The sequence below is a fragment of the Oncorhynchus tshawytscha genome, linkage group LG06, assembly GCF_018296145.1.
Source record: "Oncorhynchus tshawytscha isolate Ot180627B linkage group LG06, Otsh_v2.0, whole genome shotgun sequence".
NCBI classification, from domain to species: Eukaryota; Metazoa; Chordata; class Actinopteri; order Salmoniformes; family Salmonidae; genus Oncorhynchus; species Oncorhynchus tshawytscha.
The window spans coordinates 39165841-39191779 of record NC_056434.1 but is presented as its reverse complement, the minus strand read 5'-3'; the positions used below and the strand labels follow the sequence as shown (position 1 = coordinate 39191779).

General features: G+C 42.5%; 1 protein-coding gene across 1 annotated transcript; it reads left to right on the top strand.

Moving 5' to 3' along the window:
* The first annotated feature begins 2298 nt into the window (after positions 1-2298).
* LOC112252534 (guanine nucleotide-binding protein G(i) subunit alpha-1) lies at positions 2299-23623 on the top strand. The gene is made up of 9 exons (XM_024423838.2): positions 2299-2722; positions 15075-15117; positions 15280-15421; positions 15908-16065; positions 16177-16305; positions 17449-17578; positions 20554-20707; positions 22538-22729; positions 22981-23623. Exons 1-8 carry the CDS (start codon positions 2605-2607, stop codon positions 22726-22728), a joined length of 1065 nt encoding a protein of 354 aa, XP_024279606.1. The 5' UTR covers positions 2299-2604; the 3' UTR covers position 22729; positions 22981-23623.
* Positions 23624-25939: the final 2316 nt, after the last annotated feature.

The window sequence follows — 25939 nt, the reverse complement described above, 5'->3', positions numbered from 1 at the left end:
TATCCTGCTGTTCAGTGGAGTGGCTGTGTGGTCCCAAGTCTACGATTAAAGGTCTCTTAGTTTAAAATTATAAACATTCAATATTGGCCATGCTGTCAATGAAGCATGATTTGTGCCGCGCTCATAACAACTGTTGACTTGGAACTGCAAAATCTGACTTCAGTGAGTTGAAGACAACTGGGAACTCGTGAAAATATTCCAACTCCAACTCAGAATTGTAAATCGGGAACTCAGGCCTCTTTCTAGAGCTACGACCTGAAGATCACTGACGTCATCATGATTCAACCTTTTTTTTCAAGTTTCCAGTTGTCTTGAAAGCACCATGAATCCAGAGAATGTCAGACTTTGATGATAAAGTTTGATGACCATATTTGCCCACGAAGGACCGCCGCACCACCTTCCTGTTCAAGTGAGCACAGCACAACAAGGTGAGTCCAAAAATGTACTGTATGCTGCTGCATAAATTATGTAATATGCCAGGGAGATATGTATACTCTAGCTAAATAAGTAATACTAGTGTATCTTGTGTAGTAAGCTGTTAGTAGCCCTAATGCCTCACCCTAATAATTTGGTCTATTTGCACCTCTTAATTTTGCCTACTGTTCTGACTTGGTGGTGCACATGTAGCCTATAACCTGTTTTTGAGAAATGTAATCATTGAATATTGTAAGAGCTTTCATTGTCGGCTTATATCCCCCCTTTATTTATCCTACAGTTCTGACTTGGTGTACAGGGAGAACACTGTAAAAACAGCCCAGGTTCTGAATTCTGTCACTGTACATTTCAAAAGTGCTGAACAAATAGTTATAATGACTTCGTCCATCCTGGCTTGCTCATTCGTGTTTTAATCGAAAATACGGATTGCCTCTTATCCGCTTGTCGACCCCTAATGCCATAGTTTGTACATCTCAGTTGTCAATAGAAAACACATTTGATTAAGCAAGTCAGCCATATGCTTTTTTAAAGGCAGTAAATGAGGCTGAAATAACTGTTTCACTGCCAGACAAGGCTCCTCTCATAGCCAGGTGTAGCAGTGGTAAGGTGTTGGGAATGCTGTCTGGACTCTGCTGTTGCAACAGTTTTATGTAAGCCCTAACAGTTTGTGGGCACTGTTTGTCACCGTTATAGTGCAATTAATGTATTGTTTCGTGTTGTGTTGTGTAGTAGCTTTGCTGGCATTCATCCCACATTTTTGGGGGGGATGCATGCCCCACCAAGATGTACATGCTAAAATCGCAACTGACCCTATCCTGTATCCGCTACATGATTTATGTTAGATAATTTTCTTGACAGAACATTGGTGGAGCACTTCAGAGATGCGTCTCTCCAACAGCACATGGAGAGGCGCGCTGGGAATGGACAAGCAAAATATTTAGCGCCCCTGCCTTTGACAAAGTGGTCACTGCTTATCAAAGGGCGGCATCAGCGCTCACCTTAAAAACCCACATGGCACTGGTTGAGAGAAATTGTCATTGTTTTGGGGTAGTACTAGGTTTTATGTGTTGACGTTGGAGATGCGTCTTGGTCAGTTTAGCTCAGAAAATGCTACCTTCGTCAATCTGCCACCATAGGCGACCGCCTAATCCTGCCTAATGAGCGGGCCGGCCGTGCCTAGGATCCATAAAAACATTACAAAGTGTCATAATTTAAATGGCTGAGCATCTATACTGAGCACAAGCCACCCACCGCAGCCAACAAACAAACAGCCAGGCAAAGCCATTTATTAACTCAATGCCTAATCTCCATTAGTCTCCGTTAACTCTCCATAATCCATTTTAGATTACACTGGCTAGCCTCTCTGGATCCACTCCATAGGCCCTACACATTCAACCCCCAGCACTGGCGTTATAAAGCATATCATCACATAATTGAACAATAGTGTGAATTATTTGCATTGTCAAAATTAGGATTTAACATTGATGGAATACAATGACTATTATGGTGCAATAAATATACCTTTATCCAGATATCTACCCTGTTTGTTGGCTATATACTCATATCGCTGGCCCAGGCTGTGAAACCTGGCACTGCACTATTAGGTAGGTGGGCTACTTTCTTGACTTCTGCATTTCTGTAAAGATAAAACAGAGATAGATATGATATTGCATATAATGCACCCAACTGCTTTTTGAACCTGTCATGTATGTTATAAACTCACAGGTACAAAATGTTGCCTTCATCTCAATGGGTTCAGGGCATCACCTCAAGAGAGCAGCAATATTATCAGTTTGGTGCCAGACAGAAAATATAATTTGATGCGGGTATTAAAAAGTGCTGCGCGCTATCACGCATGCGCATACATTGGGTATTTGAAGAACAGGAAACAAACCTTTCAACAGCGTAAAGAAACGTGAAAATTGTGAACGCTGCCGAAACATCAGAATACGTATACATCGGCAGATAACATAGATAGAAACAGCAACGAAAAGTAGTTTTCAAGTGAAGTAATAGTGCTGCCGAGAAACAATTTGTTTGGCTAGCCTGGGTGCGAGGCAAGGGTTGTGTTTGAATCTCCGACTCGAGGGAGGCGCCCTCCTTTTAGCTTGTGCATGTTGAACATTTTATCTTTTTAACTTTTACACCTTTTGGGGAATCTGCTTGAAGATGGGGTGTACTCTGAGCACGGGTGATAAGGCGGCGCAGGAGCGCAGTAAAATAATCGACAGGAATTTACGGGACGATGGGGAAAAAGCAGCACGGGAAGTCAAGCTGCTTCTGCTCGGTGAGACCAAGACGGAGTGTCGAACGAATGTTTGAATGAAAAGTTAGCTTGCTGGCTAACCTGAGCTAGCTTATATTGCTTAACTATATATCGAACAGTCTTATACAGTTGGTGTACAATAGTTTGATAGTGTTAACATTGACAACTTTGCTGAATGAAATTGAACAAATCCAAATTGCTAGCTAGTTAACGTTAGCCTAGTCAATAGCTCGCTAACAAGCTACTTAGCTAGCCCTTGTTGGATAGCGAACTACTGGCCACGCAGCTAGCCAAGTACCCCATCCTTAGTTAGCTTTTAACTGGCTAGCTAATCTCTCTCCGGTGTCACGGCCATCTAACTGTAGTCTCAATCAGGGCCCCGTTTCCCTATAGCGATGGAATTGATTCTTTCGAGTGTTTTTAACTCTGCATATTTCCTACAACGGCCGTACTGTAATTGCGTTTCCCAAAGCACCACGCAGAGAAATCGGTCGTTAAGTGCTTTGTTGGAGCATGTCTTTACTGATAGCGAGATGAAAGGGAGCGCTGCTCTCGGATCATCTTTCTCAATTCAAATATTTCCTTAATATTATAAATATTTCACGCTACTGACGACGGAACATCTCCTAGAGTTTACCCAATACATTTGATAAGTCAACGATTTGGAACATTGTGCACATGTTAGGCTACACATCATGAAATGGGCATATATTGAGACAAATTAGACAGTAGCCTAAAATACGCAAATAACTCGATTGAACATGAAATGTATTTAAGCATGTCTATTTTATATTTTAATCTAGTCCGTTCGCTTTTCATTTGAAGCGTCTCTTTATACGTCGCTTGTTTGTATCAGTTGCAGACATCGGCAATATGATATTGGTAGTCAACTAGTACTCCGCGGCCATAGAGACACGGATAAACCATGTTATTCCATGTTTAGCGGAGATCTTTGTATAGAGTGACGCGGGAGGGCAGGAAAGCAACCAACTACGCATTCATGGTACTTTCAAGAGAACTGGGAGTGGGGAAATCGAGGTCAAATCGTCCGTGATCTTAGAGGCCGAAGTTTCCAACTTGGAATTCCGAGTCGGATGACCGGGGTTACACGATTTGACCCCCATGTTTTTTTCCCCCGTTCCCAGTTGTCTTGAACACAATTCTAAAGTCGGCCATTTCCGAACTCCCAAGTTGTTTTGGACGCGTATTGGCTGTAATGCCTAGTTTACGTCGACTGGTAATGTACGGCGTAATGATATACATCTTCAGTCTTGCCTCGCTACCGAACGTACAAGTGGCGTGTTTGTAACGCAAGATGGCGAGCCTTGCCATTTCATTCAAGACAGGATAAATGTATTGTTTCAGGTGACAACTTGTTTTTCCTCAACTTGTTTCTCTAACTCCATAGGAAGTCAAGCTAGCCTGCACTGTAGTGCAGCTAGCTAAAGCTAGTCTAGGTTGAAGATGCCATTGTCTTCAGCCTAGCTTTTAGCTAACTAGCTGCTCTGCAGTATACGCTAGCTTGACTTGCTATAAACTTTGAGGAAAAGTATCTAAACAAAACATGTTTTGTTATTACCAGAAACTATATATTTATCCTGTGTTGACAGTTTGCGGTGGAATACATGAAGTTGCATGTACTTTTTTAGAACTATAAACTAATATTTTCATAAGCATATTGTTTTTCCAGTAGTATATGATTTCTTTCATTACCGACTCTTCTAACCACGTTGAGCCTCATATTGCCACAGAGAATGACACAGCAGCGTTGGTGACTGTGTACATTGACCTGGCCTAACCTCAAATTCCAAGACTTTCACAGCCTTAGTCCTGGGGCCTGATGAGGTTTTAATATAGGGCTCATAACATTTCTTTAACGTGGGGCTCTGGTAGCATCAGGCATTAATTTTCATGCCGATCAAAGCTCTAATCAAATCCAGACATTTATATGCCGGGATAATATTTTATATATTCTTGGGATGGAACATTTTGTTAAACGAAGTATTCAATATTCAACCATAACGTAAACACACCCCATTCCGTACAAATGTGCGCAACCTCAACATTCAAACAAGGCTACAAAGAGAACTAATGGGACTGTTGACTTCAAAATTGGGGGTGTGAACTAGTTTTCTATTCAAGCGTTGATCGACATGGTAAGGGCTCTATCGACATGGACATGACTCTATAGTATTGGAGAAAACTTGAAAAAAACAGACCCTCCTGTTACATTGGGACATGTCATGTCGGAACGTACAGCACGCATAAAGCAATTATTTCTGTCTTACAATCTCTCTCCACCAGGTGTAGCACTTCTCTCATCGTTTAGAAACTAGAAATGGACAGTGACGGGGTAAGGGTGGGATATCTAGTCATTGTTTTGCATCGTCATTGCATGCTATCATCATTCTCAAAGCCGCTGTTTAATTCTAAGATCACTGTAGCACCGCCCGAAAAACCAGACTCAAATTCGACACAAACCTTCAAATATGTATGTAATGACACATTATATAAACTCTTTATAGTGTTTTATTTACATTTTAGAGACGATAAGTTGGACAGATCGAGTGATTAAGTGAAAAAAAGAAATTTTCCCACACGACAGCTCTCCTTCTCACGCATTAGTTTCGCTTCCCCATCCGCCATTTTTAAAAAAAGACCAGACTGAGCTCATTGCCTGCTTGAATTATGCAGAAACGGGCAGCGTTTAGGTCATGTAATTTATTCTGTTGGAAAGGGGAGAAATTGTTCTTTACAATGGTATTGACATTACAGTTGATCTGGAAGTATAACATTTTTGGGGTGCTAAAATCAGGGCAATTGTACGGACCTAGGCGATGTACGAGTTTACGTTAGTTGAAAACCCAATTTTTAATTTCCAAACTTATTTGAGAGTAAAAGTGCAAGGGCAACAATATACTGTATTTGGTACAACTGTAGTGAACGTTAGAATCTAGTAGCAGCCATATGACATATCACACTAGCTAAAATATGAATCTATAACAATCGCTGGAAATGGACACCGATTCTTCTACTCTCCTTTTTGCTATAAATGATTCCCACAGCATACGAATACTTTTTGTTGCCAGTCAATTACCCAAGTTATTTGTGGTGTGAAGTTCACAGGCTTCATAGTTTCTTCATTTGCTTCCCAAATAGACTTGTGTTTTGTGTATACTACTGAAATATTAGATATGTTTTGCAATTGTATCGCTGTTGGTTTTGTCCATAGGGACTGAACTCGAGCTCAGAATTTCTCATTTTCATTAGAATTTTTTCTTCCCCTGAGTGTTTGAAAGTGAAACCTGAAGTCCATGCGTGCTGTCTGTGTGATGTGTTTACATGCAAATACTCTGCAGCCCCAACCTGGCTTCCCAGAAAATGTCCATTGGCAGCTCAGGCAGTCTAGAAGAAGTGTGTGCCCTTGTGCACAATTAAGGCATATTCCAAGGAAGATGGATAGTGTCATGTTTATGATTCTGGTCTTGGGATGGTTTTTGATACATTTTGTCAATGTAACATACAATGATTACTAGCGCTCACTAACAAGCTACAGTACATTTGCAAGAAGTGCAACCCAAAGTCACTGTAGGAAACTTCATAATAGATAATTTGGATGATAACATGAAAGTCTTCTCTAATCTTGTCATTTTAGCCTAAACTTGGATGGCCAAGATGTTAACTGAGTAGGTTGTCACTTTCCTCACCCTGTTGGTTTTCTTGATTCTCTACAACAGGCGGTTGCTTGGCAACATGCACAGGCTGGTTCACATTACCAGCTGTGAGGGAAACTGTGGGCTAAACAAATGCAACTGGGGCATAATGAAGCACTCTCACCTGACTGCTTCTGCAAGACCTAGCACGGTTAACCAAACTCGCCCGATTCAAAGACTTTGGGATTAACCAAATGTTACCTGGGCAGTGGCTCTAAAATGAGGCACGATGACCCAAACTTACATGGCTCTAAGAGTATGGGATGAATCTAACTTACCTGCCTACCCCTATGAGCCAGTAGGGTCTTTGTCACAAAGCGGCTTTCCCCAACCATTAGGTGCTCTCTATATATTAGTCCATATATTATTGCAGTATGCTCCAACATGGGTCTTTGCAGTGGTTTTAAAGTAATTGGTGTTTTTCTAAAACAGTCTATATTGCTTAAACTTGTTTATAAACCTTTTTGCATCTTAATAAAAACAGAAAAATAACCATTACATTTAATAATTATCATTGATTAATTGAAGATGTTTACAATATCTCAGAACAATGTTATTGTGAACTGGTTACTGAATAAACTTAAGTTAGAGATGTTACATTCGACCACCAGCTGCCCCATTTTTAAACAAAATAGCTCAAATATAAAATAAAGAATGTATGTGTGTTCCCCAGCTTTCACTTTCTCTGCTTCACCCTCACCTTGACCTTGTTGAGAGCCACCACTTGCTAGCAGCCAGGGTCTAAAATCTCAAATTAACTTTTTGGTACACCAGCCACTGTGGCAGGTAGATAAAAAAAAAATATATATATATATATATTTTTTTTAATCATACATCTAGTAGCCACAATTTTTAGCAAATAGAATATATTTAGCTGAAATTACACATGGATTAGCATACATTGTAAGGTTTTGAAAACGATACATTTATTATTAAGTAATGTGAAATATTTCATTTTTTTGTGATCCTAGCCTTTTAACTTCTTGCGTCGAGCCATCCCGTATCCGGGATCGTGACTACAGCCTCAAGCCCATTACCATAACGCAACGTTAACTATTCATGAAAATCGCAAATGAAATAAATATGCTAGCTTTCAAGCTTAGCCTTTTGTTAACAACACTGTCGTCTCAGATTTTCAAAATATGCTTCTCAACTATAGCAAAACAAGCATTTGTGTAACAGTTTTGATAGCTAGCGTAGCATTTAGCATTAGCATTCAGCAGGCAACATTTTTACAAAAACCAGAAAATATTCAAATAAAATCATTTACCTTTGAAGAACTTTGGATGTTTTCAATGAGGAGACTCAGATAGCAAATGTTCAGTTTTTCCTGAAAGATTATTTGTTTAGGAGAAATCGCTCTGTTTTGTTCATCACGTTTAGCTATGAAAAAAAACCAGGAGTGTAATTCCATTCGCAAGCTCATTAGCATAACACAACGTTAACTATTCGTGAAAATCGCAAATGAAATGAAATAAATGTGCTAGCTCTCAAGCTTAGCCTTTTGTTAACAACACTGTCATCTCAGATTTTCAAAATATGCTTTTCAACCATAGCAAAACAAGCATTTGTGTAACAGTATTGATAGCTAGCATTGCATTTAGCGTTAGCATTCAGCGGGCAACATTTTCACAAAAACCAGAAAAGCATTCAAATAAAATCATTTACCTTTGAAGAACTTCGGATGTTTTCAATGAGGAGACTCTCAGTTAGATAGCAAATGTTCAGTTTTTCCAAAAAGATTCTTTGTATAGGAGAAATCGCTCCGTTTTGTACATCACGTTTGGCTACCAAAAAAAAACGAAAATTCAGTCATAAAAACGCCTAACTTTTTTCCAAATTAACTCCATAATATCGACTGAAACATGGCAAACGTTGTTTAGAATCAATCCTCAAGGTGTTTTTCAAATATCTCTTTGATATATCGTTCGTGGAAGTGTGCTTTCTCCTCTGAATCCCATGGGAAAATGCCTGCAGCTGAAGATTACGCACCAATTTAGACAAAGGACACTGGGCGGACCCCTGGTAAATGTAGTCTCTTATGGCCAATCTTCCAATGATATGCCTACAAATACGTCACAATGCTGCAGACACCTTGGACAAACGGCAGAAAGCTTAGGCTCGTTCATGGCAGATTCACAGCCATATAAGGAGACAATGGAAAACAGAGCCTCAAAAATTCTGCTCATTTCCTGTTTAAAGTTTCATCTTGGTTTCGCCTGTAGCATGAGTTCTGTGGCACTCACAGATAATATCTTTGCAGTTTTGGAAACGTCAGTTTTCTTTCCAAAGCTGTCAATTATATGCATAGTCAAGCATCTTTTCGTGACAAAATATCTTGTTTAAAACAGGAACGTTTTTTTTATCCATAAATTAAGAGCGCCCCCTATATCCAAGAAGTTAACCAAAATATCAGTTGAGACAAATGTTCACCTTCCACTTTAAGGGTGGGAGGTTACCGTGGTAATGCGACTCAAGTCATGTTTGTTCCTGAGCGACTAGTATCCACATTGCTTCTCTTCCCTCGCATTTTGAAAGTCTAACATTGTTTTGTTCACAAACTAGGTTGTTTAAAAAAAAAATGGCCAAGGAACACAAGGACCGTCTCACTTCAGTAGACTTACATTTCAAGTAAATTAAACTTTTATACCTGTGTGCAGCGCTTTTAAAAATAAATCTGACACTCTGCTCTTCATGTGTGCACGCACAGCCCCCAGCCAGGCAGTGTTGCAGCACAAGGCAGAAATACTTTGCACATTCTATTGTGCATTTGGTTCAGGTCAGGGAGATGCAACCATATTCTCTAGAATATCATAGGAGCTGTCCATAGCCTACATACTATGCAAATGCACACGAAACCTCAGCTCTGGGCCGGCGGGCCCGCAGACAGACTGGGAGAGTAAAATGTGTATACTAATAGGCCTATTTGCTCAACATTGGAATGATATTATACATTTCCATAACCAAAATATTTAAATTTGCGATGCCTAGCCAGCCATATCATCGTTTGAAACCTGGACGTTTTACATAGCCTATCTTACCTTGGCGCCGGAGAGGATGGCTGCTGTTTTTATTGGCTCTTAACCAACGTGCTATTTTGTTAGTTTTCTTTTTCCCCCACGTTGTTTAACTTTGTGTAGATGATGTTGCTGCTACCTTATCTTATGACCGAAAAGAGCTTCTGGACATCAAAACAGCGATTACTCACTCCGAATTGGACATTTTTTTTATTTTAATAAGTCGGACGGGAAGGATATACTCAACATCCTAACTATTATAGACTACAAAGGGAAGCACAGCCGAGAACTGCCCAGTGACATGAGCCTTCCAGACGAGCTAAATAACTTCTATGCTCGCTTCGAGGCAAGTAGCACTGACACATGCATGAGCGCATCAGCTGTTCCGGAAGACTGTGATCACGCACTCCACAGCTGATGTGAGTAAGACGTTTAAACAGGCCAACATTCACTAGGCCGCAGGGCCTAATGGATTACCAGGACGTTAACGCCGAGCATGCGCTGAAGAACTGGCAAGTGTCTACGCTGACACTTTAAACCTCTCCCTGTCAGAGTCTGCAATACCAACATGTTTCAAGCAGACCACCATAGTCCCTGTGCCCAAGAACACGACGGTAACCTGTCTAAATGACTACTGACCCGTAGCACTCATGTCTGTAGCCATGAAGTGCTTTTGAAAGGCTGGTCACTGCGCACATCAACACCATTATCCTAGACCCACTCAAATTTGCATACCGCCCAAACAGATCCACAGATGATGCTATCTCTATTGCACTCCACACTGCCATTTCCCACCTGGACAAAAGGAACACCTATGTGAGAATGCTATTCATTGACTACAGCTCAGCATTCAACACCAGTGCCCTCGAAGCTCATCACTAAGCTAAGGACCCTGGGACTAAACACCTCCCTCAGCAACTGGATCCTGGACTTCCTGACTGGCTGCCCCCAGGTGGTAAGGATAGGCAACAACGCATCCTCCATGCTGATCCAAAGCACCACTGTTGTGTCATCGGAAAACTTAATGATGGTTTTGGAGTCGTGCCTGGCCGTGCAGTCATAAGTGTACAGGAGGGAACTGGGCACACTAAGGGTGCATGCTCAGTCCCCTCCTGTACTCTGCTCACTCATGACAGCACGACTCCAACAACAAGTTTGCTGATGACACAACAGTGGTAGGCCTGATTACCAACAACGATGAGACAGCCTATAGGGAGAAGGTCAGAGACCTGACTGTGTGGTGCAAGGACATAAACCTCTCCCTCAACGTGATCAAGACAAAGCAGATTGTGGACTACAGGAAAAGGAGGACCGAGCACGCCCCCATTAACATCGACGGGGCTGTAGTGGAGTAGGTTGAGAGCTTCATGTTCCTTGGCGTCCACATCACCAACAAACTAACATGGTTCAAGCACACCAAGACCGTTGTGAAGAGGGCACGACTAAACCTGTTCTCTCTCAGGAGACGAAGTATTTGGCATGGGTCCTCAGATCCTCAAAAGTTCTACAGCTGCACCATCGAGAGCATCCTGACTGGTTGCATCACTGCCTAATATGGCAACTTCTCGGCCTCTGACCGCAAGGCACTACAGAGGACAGTGTGTACGGCCCAGTACATCACTGGGGTCAAGCTGCCTGCCACCCAGGACCTCTATCAGCCGGTCTCAGAGGAAGGCCCTAATAATGTTCAATGACTCCAGCCCCCTAGTCATAGACTTTCTCTGCTACTGCATGGCAAGCGGTGCCAGATTGCCAAGTCTAGGTCCAAGAGGCTTCTAACCCCCAAGCCATAAGACCTGAGGTTCTAATCAAATCGCTACCCAGGCTATTTGCATTGCCCCCCACGTTGCTGCTACTCTGTTATTGTCTAAGCATAGTCACTTTAACTCTACCCACATGTACATATTACTTTGACACCAGTGCCCCTTGTATTTAGCCACATTGTTATTTTACTGCTGCTCTTTAATTATTTGTTATTCTTATCGCTTATTTTCTGTATTTTTTTTAATGGCATTGTTGGTTAAGGGCTCGTAAGTAAGCATTTCACTGTTAGGTCTACACCAGTTGTATTCCTTGCATGTTGACGCATACGATTTGATTTTAATAGCCTACAGCCAAAATCTGACCATAGATAACAAGCAAAGATTTCCTGATATGCCATTAAAACCAGCATTTATTCTACTATCCAAAGGCAGTAAGGCACAATCCTGGTTACATTTTAGATATTCCCTCTAAGTTTCTACAATTAGGCTGTATATCCATCCCTGTCGCATAAATTAAAAACGCTCGCATCAGGTGCGTGTTTTAGAATGGTGTTCTCCCATAATATAATTTTGGAAAATTCACACAAATGGCTGAGATGAGGGAACACATTGCTGCGCTTGTAATGTCAATTATTCATAGTTTATCAATTTTTATGCTATATGTTGTGATCTTTTTCATCACTCTTTGTTTAAACATTTTAGTATGGCACCACTGCCTTATGCACTTTTGCGGCACAAAGGTGTTTAGGGACCAGGGAGAGAATGCAAGAACTTTAAACTACTATTTTCGATGCAAAATTTCCAAATTACATCAGTTTGACCGGTTTGTAAGTTAATAGAAGGTTGTGAAAACAACCCAACATATTTCTGCCAAGATTTCAGTTTAGCTTGGATGCATATTTTATGTGGTTTGAAATAGTATCAATCTTTATAAGCAAGTTTATCGTAACTGCACATTCACTCAAGATGCTGAAATTGCTACATTTTGGTGTATCACTTTACTGCAAGAAATGGTCTAGATTTCAGTTCCCCTTTAACACCTCTGAACAGTAGGCTACAGTTCCATTGACGTGCCTTCAGAAATTATTCATACACTGGCTTATTCCACGCTTTTGTTGTTACAGCCTGAATTCAAAATCTAGTCATCTACACAGTACCCCATAATGTCAAACTTAACCATTTTTTTGTTGACATTTTTGCCTGCATTTGGCTTAGGGGTGGACGATATGAAGTAAAATTCAAATCACTATTTTCCACTGTCCGCACAATAACAATATATATATTTTTTAATTCAGGGGTAGAACGACAGATTTTTACCATGTCAGCTCGGGGGATCAAATCTTGCAGCCTTATAGTTAACTAGTCCAACGCAATAACGACCTGCCTCTCTCGTTGCACTCCACAAGGAGACAGCCTGTTACGCAAATGCAGTAAGCCAAGGTAAGTTGCTAGCTAGCATTAAACTTATCTTATAAAAAATCAATCATAATCACTAGTTAACTACACATGGTTGATATTACTAGATATTATCTAGCGTGTCCTGCATTGCATATAATCTGACTGAGCATACAATTATCTGACTGAGCGGTGGTAGGCAGAAGCAGGCAAGTAAACATTCATTCAAACAGCACTCTCGTGCGTTTTGCCAGCAGCTCTTCGTTGTACGTCAAGCATTGCGCTGTTTATGACTTCAAGCCTATCAACAACCGAAGTGAAATGGCTGGCTAGTTAGCGCACGCTACTCGCTCTGAGCCTTGGGGTGGTTGTTTCCCTTGTTCTGCATGGGTAATGCTGTTTCGATGTGGTGGCTGTTGTCGTTGTGTTGCTGGTTCGAGCCCAGGGAGGAGAGGGATGGAAGCTATACTATTACACTGGCAATACTAAAGTGCCTATAAGAACATCCAATAGTCAACGGTTAATTAAATACAAATGGTATAGAGGGAAATAGTCCTATATTTCCTATAATAACTAGAACCTGAAACTTCTTAACTGGGAATATTGAAGACTCCTGTTAAAAGGAACCACCAGCTTTCATATGTTCTCATGTTCTGAGCAAGGAACGTTAACGTTAGCTTTCTTACATAGCACATATTGCACTTTTACTTCTCCAACACTTTGTTTTTGCATTATTTAAACCAAATTGAACATGTTTCATTATTTACTTGAGGCTAAATAGATTTTATTGATGTATTATATTAAGTTAAAATAAGTGTTCATTCAGTATTGTTGTAATTGTGAAAAGGTAGTGAATTATAAATAAAAGCAATGTCATGTTTGTATATTGCACACACAAATTATAGATTTGCATAGCTGTATATATTCGGCTTAACCTATAAGAAGGATCCGACAGGGTAGTCAGCTATAACTTTTAAGCAGAGTTAAGGGATACAATAGTTATGTATTTTAAGTTATTTTTCTACCTCGCTTGGTGTTTTGGACGTTGAGACTTTACCGCTAGCAATGTGTAGCCTGTCTGAAATACCCTAGTCTTGTCCATTTGTTCAGCTCCAATGCTTTGACGGTGTTCTGTCGGTAGTCATACATACTTTGCGCTACTCTTTCAAGCCCCAGGAAGAAAATGCCTCTCTCAGCATAGATCAGTCTGAGTAGACTTTGCAAATTCACTGTCAAGCAGCCTCTGAGTGTTAAGAGGGAAAATGGAGCAGAGCTTTGCCACGGGCATGCTTGTAACTTTACAGCAAAGACAACTGCTTGTCTCTAGCCTAAACGGTGCTTGCTTGCTTTCTGCTCATTTTATAGAAATTCACATCATGTTGCGGGCTGTTTTAAATTAATCCCGGGTCACAGATGATTGTTTTGATAACAAACGTTCAGCTATGTTAACTAGCTAACTAACAACCTGTTAACTTGACAATAAGTTTAGGCAAATTTTGATTTGGCACAGGAAAAAAGGAAAATGTTCTGCTACCCATGAGTAGTGCTTCAAAAGGTAGTTCATATAGGCATAAACTGTATCAATTTCTTTCTGGTGCGTAATATTTAAAAAGGGAGCGATGTGTGTTTGAGCGACAGGTGTGTATGAGAGTGAGGGAGACGGTGTGTCTTAACTGAAGAGTGACGGTTTCATGCAGTGTTTTCTCCCTACTGACACAATGACATGCAGATCATTTATACGTTTATATCACAGGAGGTTTGTTGTGGCACCTCAATTGGGGAGTACGCGCTCGCGGTAATGGCCGGAGTGCAATAGTGTCAAACATGGTTTCGATGTGTTTGCCATTCCAGCCATTTTATTATGACCCGTCCTCCCTGATGTATATTCCTTCCTCTCATTCCTCCAGCCAAATCACAGGTAGGCCTTTGCAAATATTAGCAAATCAGCCTTTCTATGCAGTATTCTATTATACACTGAACAGTGTGAAGTTCAGAACAGTGTGAAGTTCAGTTCAATACTCAGTATCATGATACTTGGCCTGGTATCGTTTTTTATTATTGTGACATTCCTACTCATATCAGTCGTTGCGAAGTGGATGTGACGCTGTGGATGGTGTACACAACCAGTTAAAGTCAGAGTATAATGCGGGATGCTAAGTCTTCAGCATGCCAGAGCTATAAGCTCATTGGTAGGAAGATGCAGTTAATTAATCCTATTAAACTAGAGCCTGACGAACTCCCTTTAGGGCAGATCAGACACTTCGTTTCCCAACGCTGAATACCTATGAGCTACTCAGTCCCTGGACAGGTTAGTCTCATAGGGCCTTGTGCAAAGCGTGAGTTAGGCTTACATGTGTGGATCTCAAGTTAGGATCTAGCCCAATGGCTCAAGTCAAAACAGCCATGAATGAATGGAGAATGTTAAGTCTATCATTCATTAATTGGCCTCCTTCCTTCTCTTTTCCTCTGTCCCTGTCTCTCTCAGGTGCTGGGGAGTCAGGGAAGAGTACCATTGTCAAACAGATGAAGTAAGTTTCTCGTTATTTAAATAGAAATGTTCACTGTAGGTGTATCAATGTTGTTCCATAACACATTTCAATAACAAGCAATAGGCCTAGTTTATTCATGCTTTCTTTTTCCTGTTCTACTCTGCCACGTCTTGCTACTTTCCCTCGCTCTCTCCCTCCCAGGATCATCCATGAGGCGGGCTATTCAGAGGAGGAGTGTAAGCAGTACAAGGCAGTGGTGTACAGCAACACCATCCAGTCCATCATCGCCATCATCAGAGCCATGGGGCGCCTCAAGATAGACTTCGCTGAAGCAGCCAGAGCGGTGAGTGGAGTAGGACACTGGGAGATCTACACGATAATTCAAGAGCAGTTTTGTGCTTTTTAAAAAAAAAAACATTTTTATTCCTTATAGTTAAGATTAGGTTTTTGTGAGGGCAAGCTGATTCTAGATCTGTGCCGGGGAGTTCAGGAGTGGTGGTGGTTAGTCTATGGGGTCAAATGGCAGGGGATAGGGTTTGGCTATAAGAGGCATGGGGAGGGTTGATGGTAGTTTTTAATGGAGAGGTGAAGAAAAGTAATTCCCAGCTCAACCTCTTGCCCTGACCTCAAAAAGATACAAATTTGTGCTATTTCATAGATGGAAGAAGTTAATGGGTGGAAGTAAACAATATAGCTCACCTTCACCCAGCCAGGTTACCAGAAGGTCTGTGTGGAATCTTAGGTTTAAAACAATAGGGAGAATGTCTGAATAACCCCTACCTTACTGCTTCTGCCTCCTAACCGTTAGTTGTTTCATGTCCCTTACCAGGATGATGCTCGTCAGCTGTTTGTGCTGGCGGGATCGGCAGAGGAGGGCTTCATGACCGGTGAGCTGGCCGGAGTCATCCAGCGCCTCTGGAAGGACGGGGGTGTCCAGGCCTGCTTTGGCCGCTCACGAGAGTACCAGCTCAACGACTCCGCCGCCTAGTGAGTAACACACATAGTCCTGCTTCAAGAAGGCACACTAACCTCCTCCACACAAATGCGACATTCAACAAACTGCTAACACTGACCTCCCTATCCATCATTCTCTCCCAGTTATCTGAATGACCTGGACAGGATAGCCCACGGAGCGTATGTGCCCACCCAGCAAGACGTGCTGAGGACCAGGGTGAAGACCACCGGCATCGTGGAGACTCATTTCACCTTCAAAGACCTCCACTTCAAGTGAGACAGTCCCCAGTGTACCCACTCTAAGGGTGCATCTTAATAGTGTCTGAAACCACCTCATTTAACATCTGTACCCACTAGTGCCCCTTTTTGACAAACACCAATGTTACACTAGTGTATACGCCCTTGTTATACAAGGAAAATTGTGACAGTAAAGACTTGTGAAGAGCAGCATCAACAACCTCTGCATAATCAAAACCTCTACTTTGTGAGAAGGTGTTAAAGTTCAGTTAGCCATTATGTAAAAGACCAGTGGCCTGGCTTTGGCCCCATGTGAGAACAGGTATGTCAGCGCCATGGTCCAGTGAGGCACGTGTGCCGGCCCACATAGATGGAAACAGAAAAGTCTGAGCCTTGTGGGTAAAACACCGAGGTAAATCCTGTATAGAGATACGCCATAAGGGGGTTTCTCAACAGGCCAAAAGGCGTCGGCATGCTTCAATTCGGCTGGCGGCGAACCGAACGAATGTGCTCGCATACTCCCTTAAAAGACCTTTGCTTGGAAAAACTAGAACAAAACAACAATAGTACTTTGTCCATTTTGAGACACTGTAGCCAGTATACACTTCCTCAAAGTCAGAATGAATCTAAGAACTCTGAAATCTGTAATTAAGGAGATCTTAAGTCGTGCAATTTTACATCTAAGATGTTTGGTGTAGTATTTCTCAATGGAGGAAATGTCCATGAAAACGAGTCGTCTCTCGTTGAATGACAACTTTTGACCTTTTTGAAGAATCCCTACAGTTGACCAATCAGATAAAAGGGCGTAGACTTCGGCTCCCGACTTCAACTGGCCTCGAAAAAAATAAAAAAAATACACCTGTGCTCGAACAGCCCCCTAAAAACCTTACCGACTTCCAAAACTAACAAACGTCAAATGTTATATTTGCACAAACTCTTCCGAACTGTTTTGGCTGGGAAGCATGCGGGCGCCTTATGCCAGCTGATGACACCCTCTAGTCTACAGAGGGTTCAGTTCAGGGCTAAAGTTTGCCAGCTGTAGTGTTCATGAGGAGTGTGATGTTTTGAAAGAGAATGCAAAATGTTTAATGTGGAGATGTTTGAAAATACTTTTTGAAAGTTTTGTATGCGTGTTTGCTCATGTATACTAACAAGTCCGTATGTGTATTTTCTCCCCAGAATGTTTGACGTGGGGGGTCAGAGGTCCGAGAGGAAGAAGTGGATACACTGCTTTGAGGGAGTCACCGCCATCATCTTCTGTGTGGCGCTCAGTGACTACGACCTTGTGCTGGCCGAGGATGAGGAGATGGTGAGACTCATCCCTTGCCCATCAGTCATTGATATTGCTCTCCCACACTCAAATCAAATTTTATTTGTCACATACACATGGTTAGCAGATGTTAATGCGAGTGTAGCGAAATGCTTGTGCTTCTAGTTCCGACAATGCAGTAATAATCCAACAAGTAATCTAACTAACAATTCCAAAACTACTGTCTTATACACAGTGTAAGGGGATAAAGAATATGTACATAAAGATATATGAATGAGTGATGGTACAGAGCAGCATAGGCAAGATACAGTAGATGGTATCGAGTACAGTATATACATATGAGATGAGTATGTAAACAAAGTGGCATAGTTAAAGTGGCTAGTGATACATGTATTACATAAGGATGCAGTAGATATAGAGTACAGTATATACGTATACATATGAGATGAATAATGTAGGGTATGTAAACATTATATTAGGTAGCATTGTTTAAAGTGGCTAGTGATATATTTTACATTTCCCATCAATTCCCATTATTAAAGTGGCTGGAGTTGAGTCAGTGTGTTGGCAGCAGCCACTCAATGTTAGTGGTGGCTGTTTAACAGTCTGATGGCCTTGAGATAGAAGCTGTTTTTCAGTCTCTCGGTCCCAGCTTTGATGCACCTGTACTGACCTCGCCTTCTGGATGATAGCGGGGTGAACAGGCAGTGGCTCGGGTGGTTGTTGTCCTTGATGATCTTTATGGCCTTCCTGTAACATTGGGTGGTGTAGGTGTCCTGGAGGGCAGGTAGTTTGCCCCCGGTGATGCGTTGTGCAGACCTCACTACCCTCTGGAGAGCCTTACGGTTGTGGGCGGAGCAGTTGCCGTACCAGGTGGTGATACAGCCCACCAGGATGCTCTCGATTGTGCATCTGTAGAAGTTTGTGTGCTTTTGGTGACCAGCCGAATTTCTTCAGCCTCCTGAGGTTGAAGAGGCGCTGCTGCGCCTTCTTCACGATGCTGTCTGTGTGAGTGGACCAATTCAGTTTGTCTGTGATGTGTATGCCGAGGAACTTAACTTACTACCCTCTCCACTACTGTTCCATCGATGTGGATAAGGGGGTGTTCCCTCTGCTGTTTCCTGAAGTCCACAATCATCTCTTTAGTTTTGTTGACGTTGAGTGTGAGGTTATTTTCCTGACACCACACTCCGAGGGCCCTCACCTCCTCCCTGTAGGCCGTCTCGTCGTTGTTGGTAATCAAGCCTACCACTGTTGTGTCGTCCGCAAACTTGATGATTGAGTTGGAGGCGTGCGTGGCCACGCAGTCGTGGGTGAACAGGGAGTACAGGAGAGGGCTCAGAACGCACCCTTGTGGGGCCCCAGTGTTGAGGATCAGCGGGGTGGAGATGTTGTTGCCTACCCTCACCACCTGGGGGCGGCCCGTCAGGAAGTCCAGTACCCAGTTGCACAGGGCAGGGTCGAGACCCAGGGTCTCGAGCTTGATGACGAGCTTGGAGGGTACTATGGTGTTGAATGCCGAGCTGTAGTCGATGAACAGCATTCTCACATAGGTATTCCTCTTGTCCAGATGGGTTAGGGCAGTGTGCAGTGTGGTTGCGATTGCATCGTCTGTGGACCTATTTGGGCGGTAAGCAAATTGGAGTGGGTCTAGGGTGTCAGGTAGGGTGGAGGTGATATGGTCCTTGACTAGTCTCTCAAAGCACTTCATGATGAAGGAAGTGAGTGCTACGGGGCGGTAGTCGTTTAGCTCAGTTACCTTAGCTTTCTTGGGAACAGGAACAATGGTGGCCCTCTTGAAGCATGTGGGAACAGCAGACTGGTATAGGGATTGATTGAATATGTCCGTGAACACACCGGCCAGCTGGTCTGCGCATGCTCTGAGGGCGCGGCTGGGGATGCCGTCTGGGCCTGCAGCCTTGCGATGGTTAACACGTTTAAATGTTTTACACAAAAAAGTTATTTAGTCTGCCTGGGAGCAAGACATCCTGGTCCGTGACTGGGCTGGTTTTCTTCTTGTAGTCCGTGATTGACTGTAGACCCTGCCACATACCTCTTGCGTCTGAGCCGTTGAATTGAGATTCTACTTTGTCTCTATACTGACGCTTAGCTTGTTTGATAGCCTTGCGGAGGGAATAGCTGCACTGTTTGTATTCGGTCATGTTACCAGTCATCTTGCCCTGATTAAAAGCAGTGGTTCGCGCTTTCAGTTTCATGCGAATGCTGCCATCAATCCACGGTTTCTGGTTAGGGAATGTTTTAATCGTTGCTATGGGAACGACATCTTCAACGCACATTCTAATGAACTCGCACACCGAATCAGCGTATTCGTCAATGTTGTTATCTGACGCAATACGAAACATATCCCAGTCCACGTGATGGAAGCAGTCTTGGAGTGTGGAATCAGCTTGGTCGGACCAGCGTTGGACAGACCTCAGTGTGGGAGCTTCTTGTTTTAGTTTCTGTCTGTAGGCAGGGATCAGCAAAATGGAGTCGTGGTCAGCTTTTCCGAAAGGAGGGCGGGGCAGGGCCTTATATGCGTCGCGGAAGTTAGAGTAACAATGATCCAAGGTTTTTTCAGCCCTAGTTGCGCAATCGATATGCTGATACAATTTAGGGAGTCTTGTTTTCAGATTAGCCTTGTTAAAATCCCCAGCTACAATGAATGCAGCCTCAGGATGTAGAGATTCCACTCTCCCTCTGTAATCCTTATACACTCACTCACGCTTCGGTCATCTTTCTCATCTCATTTACTGCAATCCCTCAGTCATCTTTCATTCTTTCTCATATGAAAAAAGTGTTCATTTATCCACAGATCGAGTTTCACATTTTCTGACCCTATTGCGTCAGGAAGACTGAACTACATCATCAGAACCATAGCAACAGTTGTGAAATATCTGTTTTTATATGCCTTCAAAAAAAACATTTTTATTTCAAAGAACAAACTTGCATGGTGTGATACACATGTTTGTGGGTAACTAAAAGCATTGTGTGGTGGTCTTTCTGTCCCTCAGAACCGGATGCATGAGAGCATGAAGCTATTTGACTCCATCTGCAACAACAAGTGGTTCACAGACACCTCCATCATCCTCTTCCTCAACAAGAAGGATCTGTTTGAGGAGAAGATCCAAAAGAGTCCTCTCACTATCTGTTACCCGGAGTACGCAGGTAAGAGAGAGTGATATATCATTATCAGCTACTCTACAAATCATCTTCAATCCCACATTTTAGTGAACGGTGCTAAGCCTTGCTCAGGTTGAACGCAGGTTGTGAAGATTATCAGATCTCACCACACCTGCAGTCAATTTTGTTTTCCAGTGTTTTTATATCAAAGTGTAAACATTTGTTCAGTGTTATTTCCTGATAGTTGCTGGTTGATAACCACAGACCACTTCTCAGTTCCTATGCTTCCTGGCTGATGTTTTGGTCACTTTTGAATGCTGGCAGTGCTTTCACTCTAGTGGTAGCATGAGATGGAGTCTACAACCAACACAAGTGGCTCAGGTAGTGCAGCTCATCCAGGGTGGCACATCAATGCGAGCTGTGGCAAGAGGGTTTGCTGTGTCTGTCAGCGTAGTGTCCAGAGCATGGAGGCGCTACCAGGAGACGGGCCAGTGAATCAGGAGACGTGGAGGAGGGCAACAATCCAGCAGCAGGACCGCTACCTCCGCCTTTGCAAGGAAGAGCACTGCCAGAGCCCTGCAAAATGACCTCCAGCAGGCCACAAATGTGCGTGTCTGCTCAAACGGTCAGAAACAGACTCCATGAGGGTGGTATGAGGGCCTGACGTCCACAGGTGGGGGTTGTGCTTACAGCCCAACACCGTGCAAGACGTTTGGCATTTGCCAGAGAACACCAAGATTGGCAAATTCGCCACTGGCGCCCTGTGCTCTTAACAGATTAAAGCAGGTTCACACTGAGCACATGTGACAGAGCCTGGAGACGCCATGGAGAACGTTCTGCTGCCTGCAACATCCTCCAGCATGACCGGTTTGGCGGTGGGTCAGTCATGGTGTGGGGTGGCATTTCTTTGGGGGGCCGCATAGGCTACCTCTGGCGAGCACATGGAGGGCTGACTGCCATTAGGTACCGAGATGAGATCCTCAGACCCCTTGTGAGACCAAATGCTGGTGCGGTTGACCCTGGGTTCCTCCTAATGCAAGACAATGCTAGACCTCATGTGGCTGGAGTGTGTCAGCAGTTCCTGCAAGAGGAAGGCATTGATGCTATGGACCGCCCGTTCCCCAGACCTGAATCCAATTGAGCACATCTGGGACATCATGTCTCGCTCCATCCACCAACTCCACGTTGCACCACAGACTGTCCAGGAGCATGCCCAGGCATTGTAGGGAGGTCATACACACTACTGAGCCCCATTTTGACTTGTTTTAAGGACATTACATCAAAGTTGGATCAGCCTGTAGTGTGGTTTTCCACTTTAATTTTGAGTGTGACTCCAAATCCAGACCTCCATGGATTGATAAATTTGATTTCCATTGATCATTTTTGTGTGATTTTGTTGTCAGCACATTCAACTATGTAAAGAAAAAAGTATTTAAGAATATTTCATTCATTCAGATCTAGGATGTGTTATTTTAGTGTTCCCTTTATTTTTTTTGAGCAGTGTACAATCTACACAGGAACTTCTAATCAGCAGGTTTGCATGGGTGGAGGTTACAGCTTTCCATGGTGACATCACCATGTGCTAGACCAATAACTGCTAGTTTTCAGTTCTCTCCACTCAGGCCACTCCCAGACAGTCTGAGTGAAATTCTTGCTTGAGAAATATTTAGCTAACAAGCAATTTTTGCCCATTTTATTTTTATGGAAATCTATTACAGTAAGGTACTTCATTGTTACCCAGAAATTATTTGAAATTGATATAATGGCTGCATAGGGCCTTTAACATCTCAGGAACTCACAATGGTGACGGTAAAAGACTAAACTAATTTATGGGTATCTCTCTGTCTCCCTTTGTCCTTGCCCCGACTTTCCAAGGCTCCAACACGTACGAGGAGGCAGCAGCCTACATCCAGTGTCAGTTTGAGGACCTGAACAAGAGGAAGGACACCAAGGAGATCTACACCCACTTCACTTGCGCCACCGACACCAAGAATGTGCAGTTTGTCTTCGACGCAGTCACCGATGTCATCATCAAGAACAACCTGAAGGACTGTGGCCTCTTCTAGGGTAGTCTGAACATTATATCTTATAACATGTTAGAGACTCAATGATCTTGAAAGGCAATTACATGTTGTAATAATAAAGGGGCTGTATTAAGACTGTCTAGAGTCTGGCCTGGACAGATGCTCAATTCCAAATCCGCCCCCCTAGCCTGATGCCATTTGTGTAGGTCTGAAACGATTGCATAGGCATTATGGCATGGTACCTAGTATAGCAGCGACGTTTTCTAAACATTGTTTTACCCTCTTTCTATACAGGCAGTGTGGTGGCCAGCGTGTGTTCAGTGACCATTTTCTTTGGGATGTCTGGCTGGAGGGGGTTGGATCATGGACACTTTGTAGAGAACTTCACTTTTAACCTCTTAACTTCAAACTCCGTTTTTAAAATGCCATGTAGAAAAATGTTTGTGTAAAATATTTGTACAACTGTCACTATGGCTGGAGATTTTCACTGTTTTTAAGATGTTTTTGTTTTAACCGGTCAAGTTATTTAAAGGATGGAGGGGGGACTTTGCATTTGTTTCTTCTAAGGAATGGAATGGACATATTTTTCTGTTTAGGTACTTGCGCCTTTGCATGCCTTAGTTCCAGTGTTTTGTTTTTGGGCTAGATGGTAGATTGTTATAATTGAATGCCCCCCCCCTCCAAAAAAAAAAACATCTAAATATTTTGTTTCTGTGACTGATGGCTTCTGAGAATTAGTGTCCATGGAAATAATGAAATAGACCAACATGCTCTTGATAGACCAATTCACACTGACACTGTGAGCGCTGTATGACTGTGTGAGTGCCTGTTTGCTTGTGTGAGTGTGTGCAGCTGTGTGACTTAGTGTGCATGAATGTGTGTGGACATACAGAATCAGTGAGAAGTTGACACCTACTCATTCAAGGGGTTTTATTTTATTTGTACTATATTCTACGTGGTAGCATAATAGTGATGACATCAAAACAATGAAATAACAGATATGGAATCATGTAGGAACTAAATGTGAATCAATCTATTTAAAATGTTTGTTTCTTTGAAGTAGCTACCCTTTGCCTTGACAGCTTTGCACACTCTTGGCATTCTTTCAACTTGGTTCACCTGGCATGCTTTTCCAACAGTCATGAAGGAGTTCCCACATGCTGGGCACTTGTTGGCTGCTTTCATTCACTCTGTGGTCCAACTCATCCCAAACCATCTAATTTGGGTTGAGGTCAGGTGATTGTGGAGGCCAGATCATCTGATACAAACCCCTGCCTTGGTTAAATATCCCTTACACAGCCTGGAGGTGTGTTGGGTCATTGTCCTGTTGAAAAACAAATGATAGTACCACTAAGTGCAAACCAGATGGGATTGTGTATTGCTGTGATAGCCATGATGGTTAAGTGTGCCCTGAATGATAAAGCAAAGTCCTATCACCTCACCTCAATGCTTCACGGTAGGAACCACGCATGCAGAGATCATCCGTTCACCAACTCTGCATCTCACCAAGACACGGTGGTTGGAAAGCAAAAATCTCAAATTTGAACTCCACTGGTCTAATGTCCATTGCTCATGTATTTGGACCAAGCAAGTCTCTTATTGGTGTCGTTTTTAGTAGTAGTAGAACAGTTGATGTCTGTTACTTGAACTCTGAAGCATTTATTTGTGCTGCAATTTCTGAGGCTGGTAACTGAGTCTTCCTTTCCTGTTGCGGTCCTCATGAGAGCCAGTTTCATCACAGCGCTTGATGGTTTTTGCAACTGCACTTGAATAAACATTCAAAGTTCTTAATTTTCTTCATTGACTGACCATGTATTCCGTAAAATATTGAACTGTCGTTTCTCTTTGCTTATTTGAGCTATTCTTGCCATAATATGGACTTGGTCGGACTATCTTCTGTATACCAACCCTAGTCACAACACAACTGATTGGCTCCAACGCGTTAAGGAAAGAAATTCCACAAATCTACTTCTAACAAGGCACACCTGTTAATTAAAATGCATTCCAGGTGACTACCTCAAGAAGCTGGTTGAGAGAATGCCAAGAGGGCAAAGCTGTCAAGGCAAAGGGTGGCTGCTTTGAAGAATCTAACTTTTTTCGTTATGACATGATTCCATGTGTTATTTCATAGTTTTGTTGTCTTCACTATTATTCTACAGTGTAGGAAATAGTAAAAATAAACCCTTGAATTAGTAGGTATCAACTTTTGACTTGTACTGTAAGTACAAAGGGACTTTCTTACTTTTACTTGTCATCCTCTGTCTGGTTTCTGGAAAAGTGACCAAAAAGGCAACTTAAAATGTAATTTGACGTCACATCGTTGAGGTGATGTTGTGGGCGGTAACATTCCTACACCAAATCATTTTAAAGAAACTTTGAAAAGAGGATGACAACTAGAGCATTGTAGCAGACAGGATCATAGATATAAAGTGCAAAGGGAGGTGGATGGGTGGGAGTGCACTGTTATGATGACAAAGACGATATGATTCATAATGGTTTCAGGTTACATATCTGCCCCCACCCCTCGGTTTCCATTGGATGGGGACGTTAGTGAACTAATTTCCATAATTTTGCTAATAAATAGTTGCTGTGGTGAAACCACAGCATCCTTCACAATGATGACCTGTGTTTCTTGTCAATTTTGGGTGACTGAAAAACAAACAAACTGCCACCTTTTGGCTTGCAACATTGACATACAACGAGTATACCAAACATTAGGAACACGTTCCTAACGTTGCAGTTCTTGACAGACTCAAACAAGCGCGCCTGGCACCTACCACCATACCCCGGTCAAAGGAAACAAAATCTTTTGTCTTGCCTATTCACCTGTAATGGCACACATACACAATCCATTTCTCAATTGTCACAACTTAAAAATTATTATTTAACTTGTCTCCTCCCCTTCATCCACACTGATTGAAGTGGATTTAACAAGTGACATGAATAAAGGATCATAGCTTTCCCCTGATCAGTATGTCATGGAAAGTGCAGGTGTTCTTAATGATTTAAAGTGGGAAATGCACTCTACAAATTTGCATTGAACAATACATGTGGTAATTTATAACATTAGTTCACAGCACCATCTATAGGTGATCAATGCATACTACATACTATACTGCTGGTCTGTTGTAGTCGTACATACTGTAGGTAGTAAAGTAGCACATTAACATCAGTGATTTTTCTTCTGCAAAAAACAAGCACACAAGGAATCCTCAAGAAGACTAAACTGATGGGCATCACGGATACATTCAGA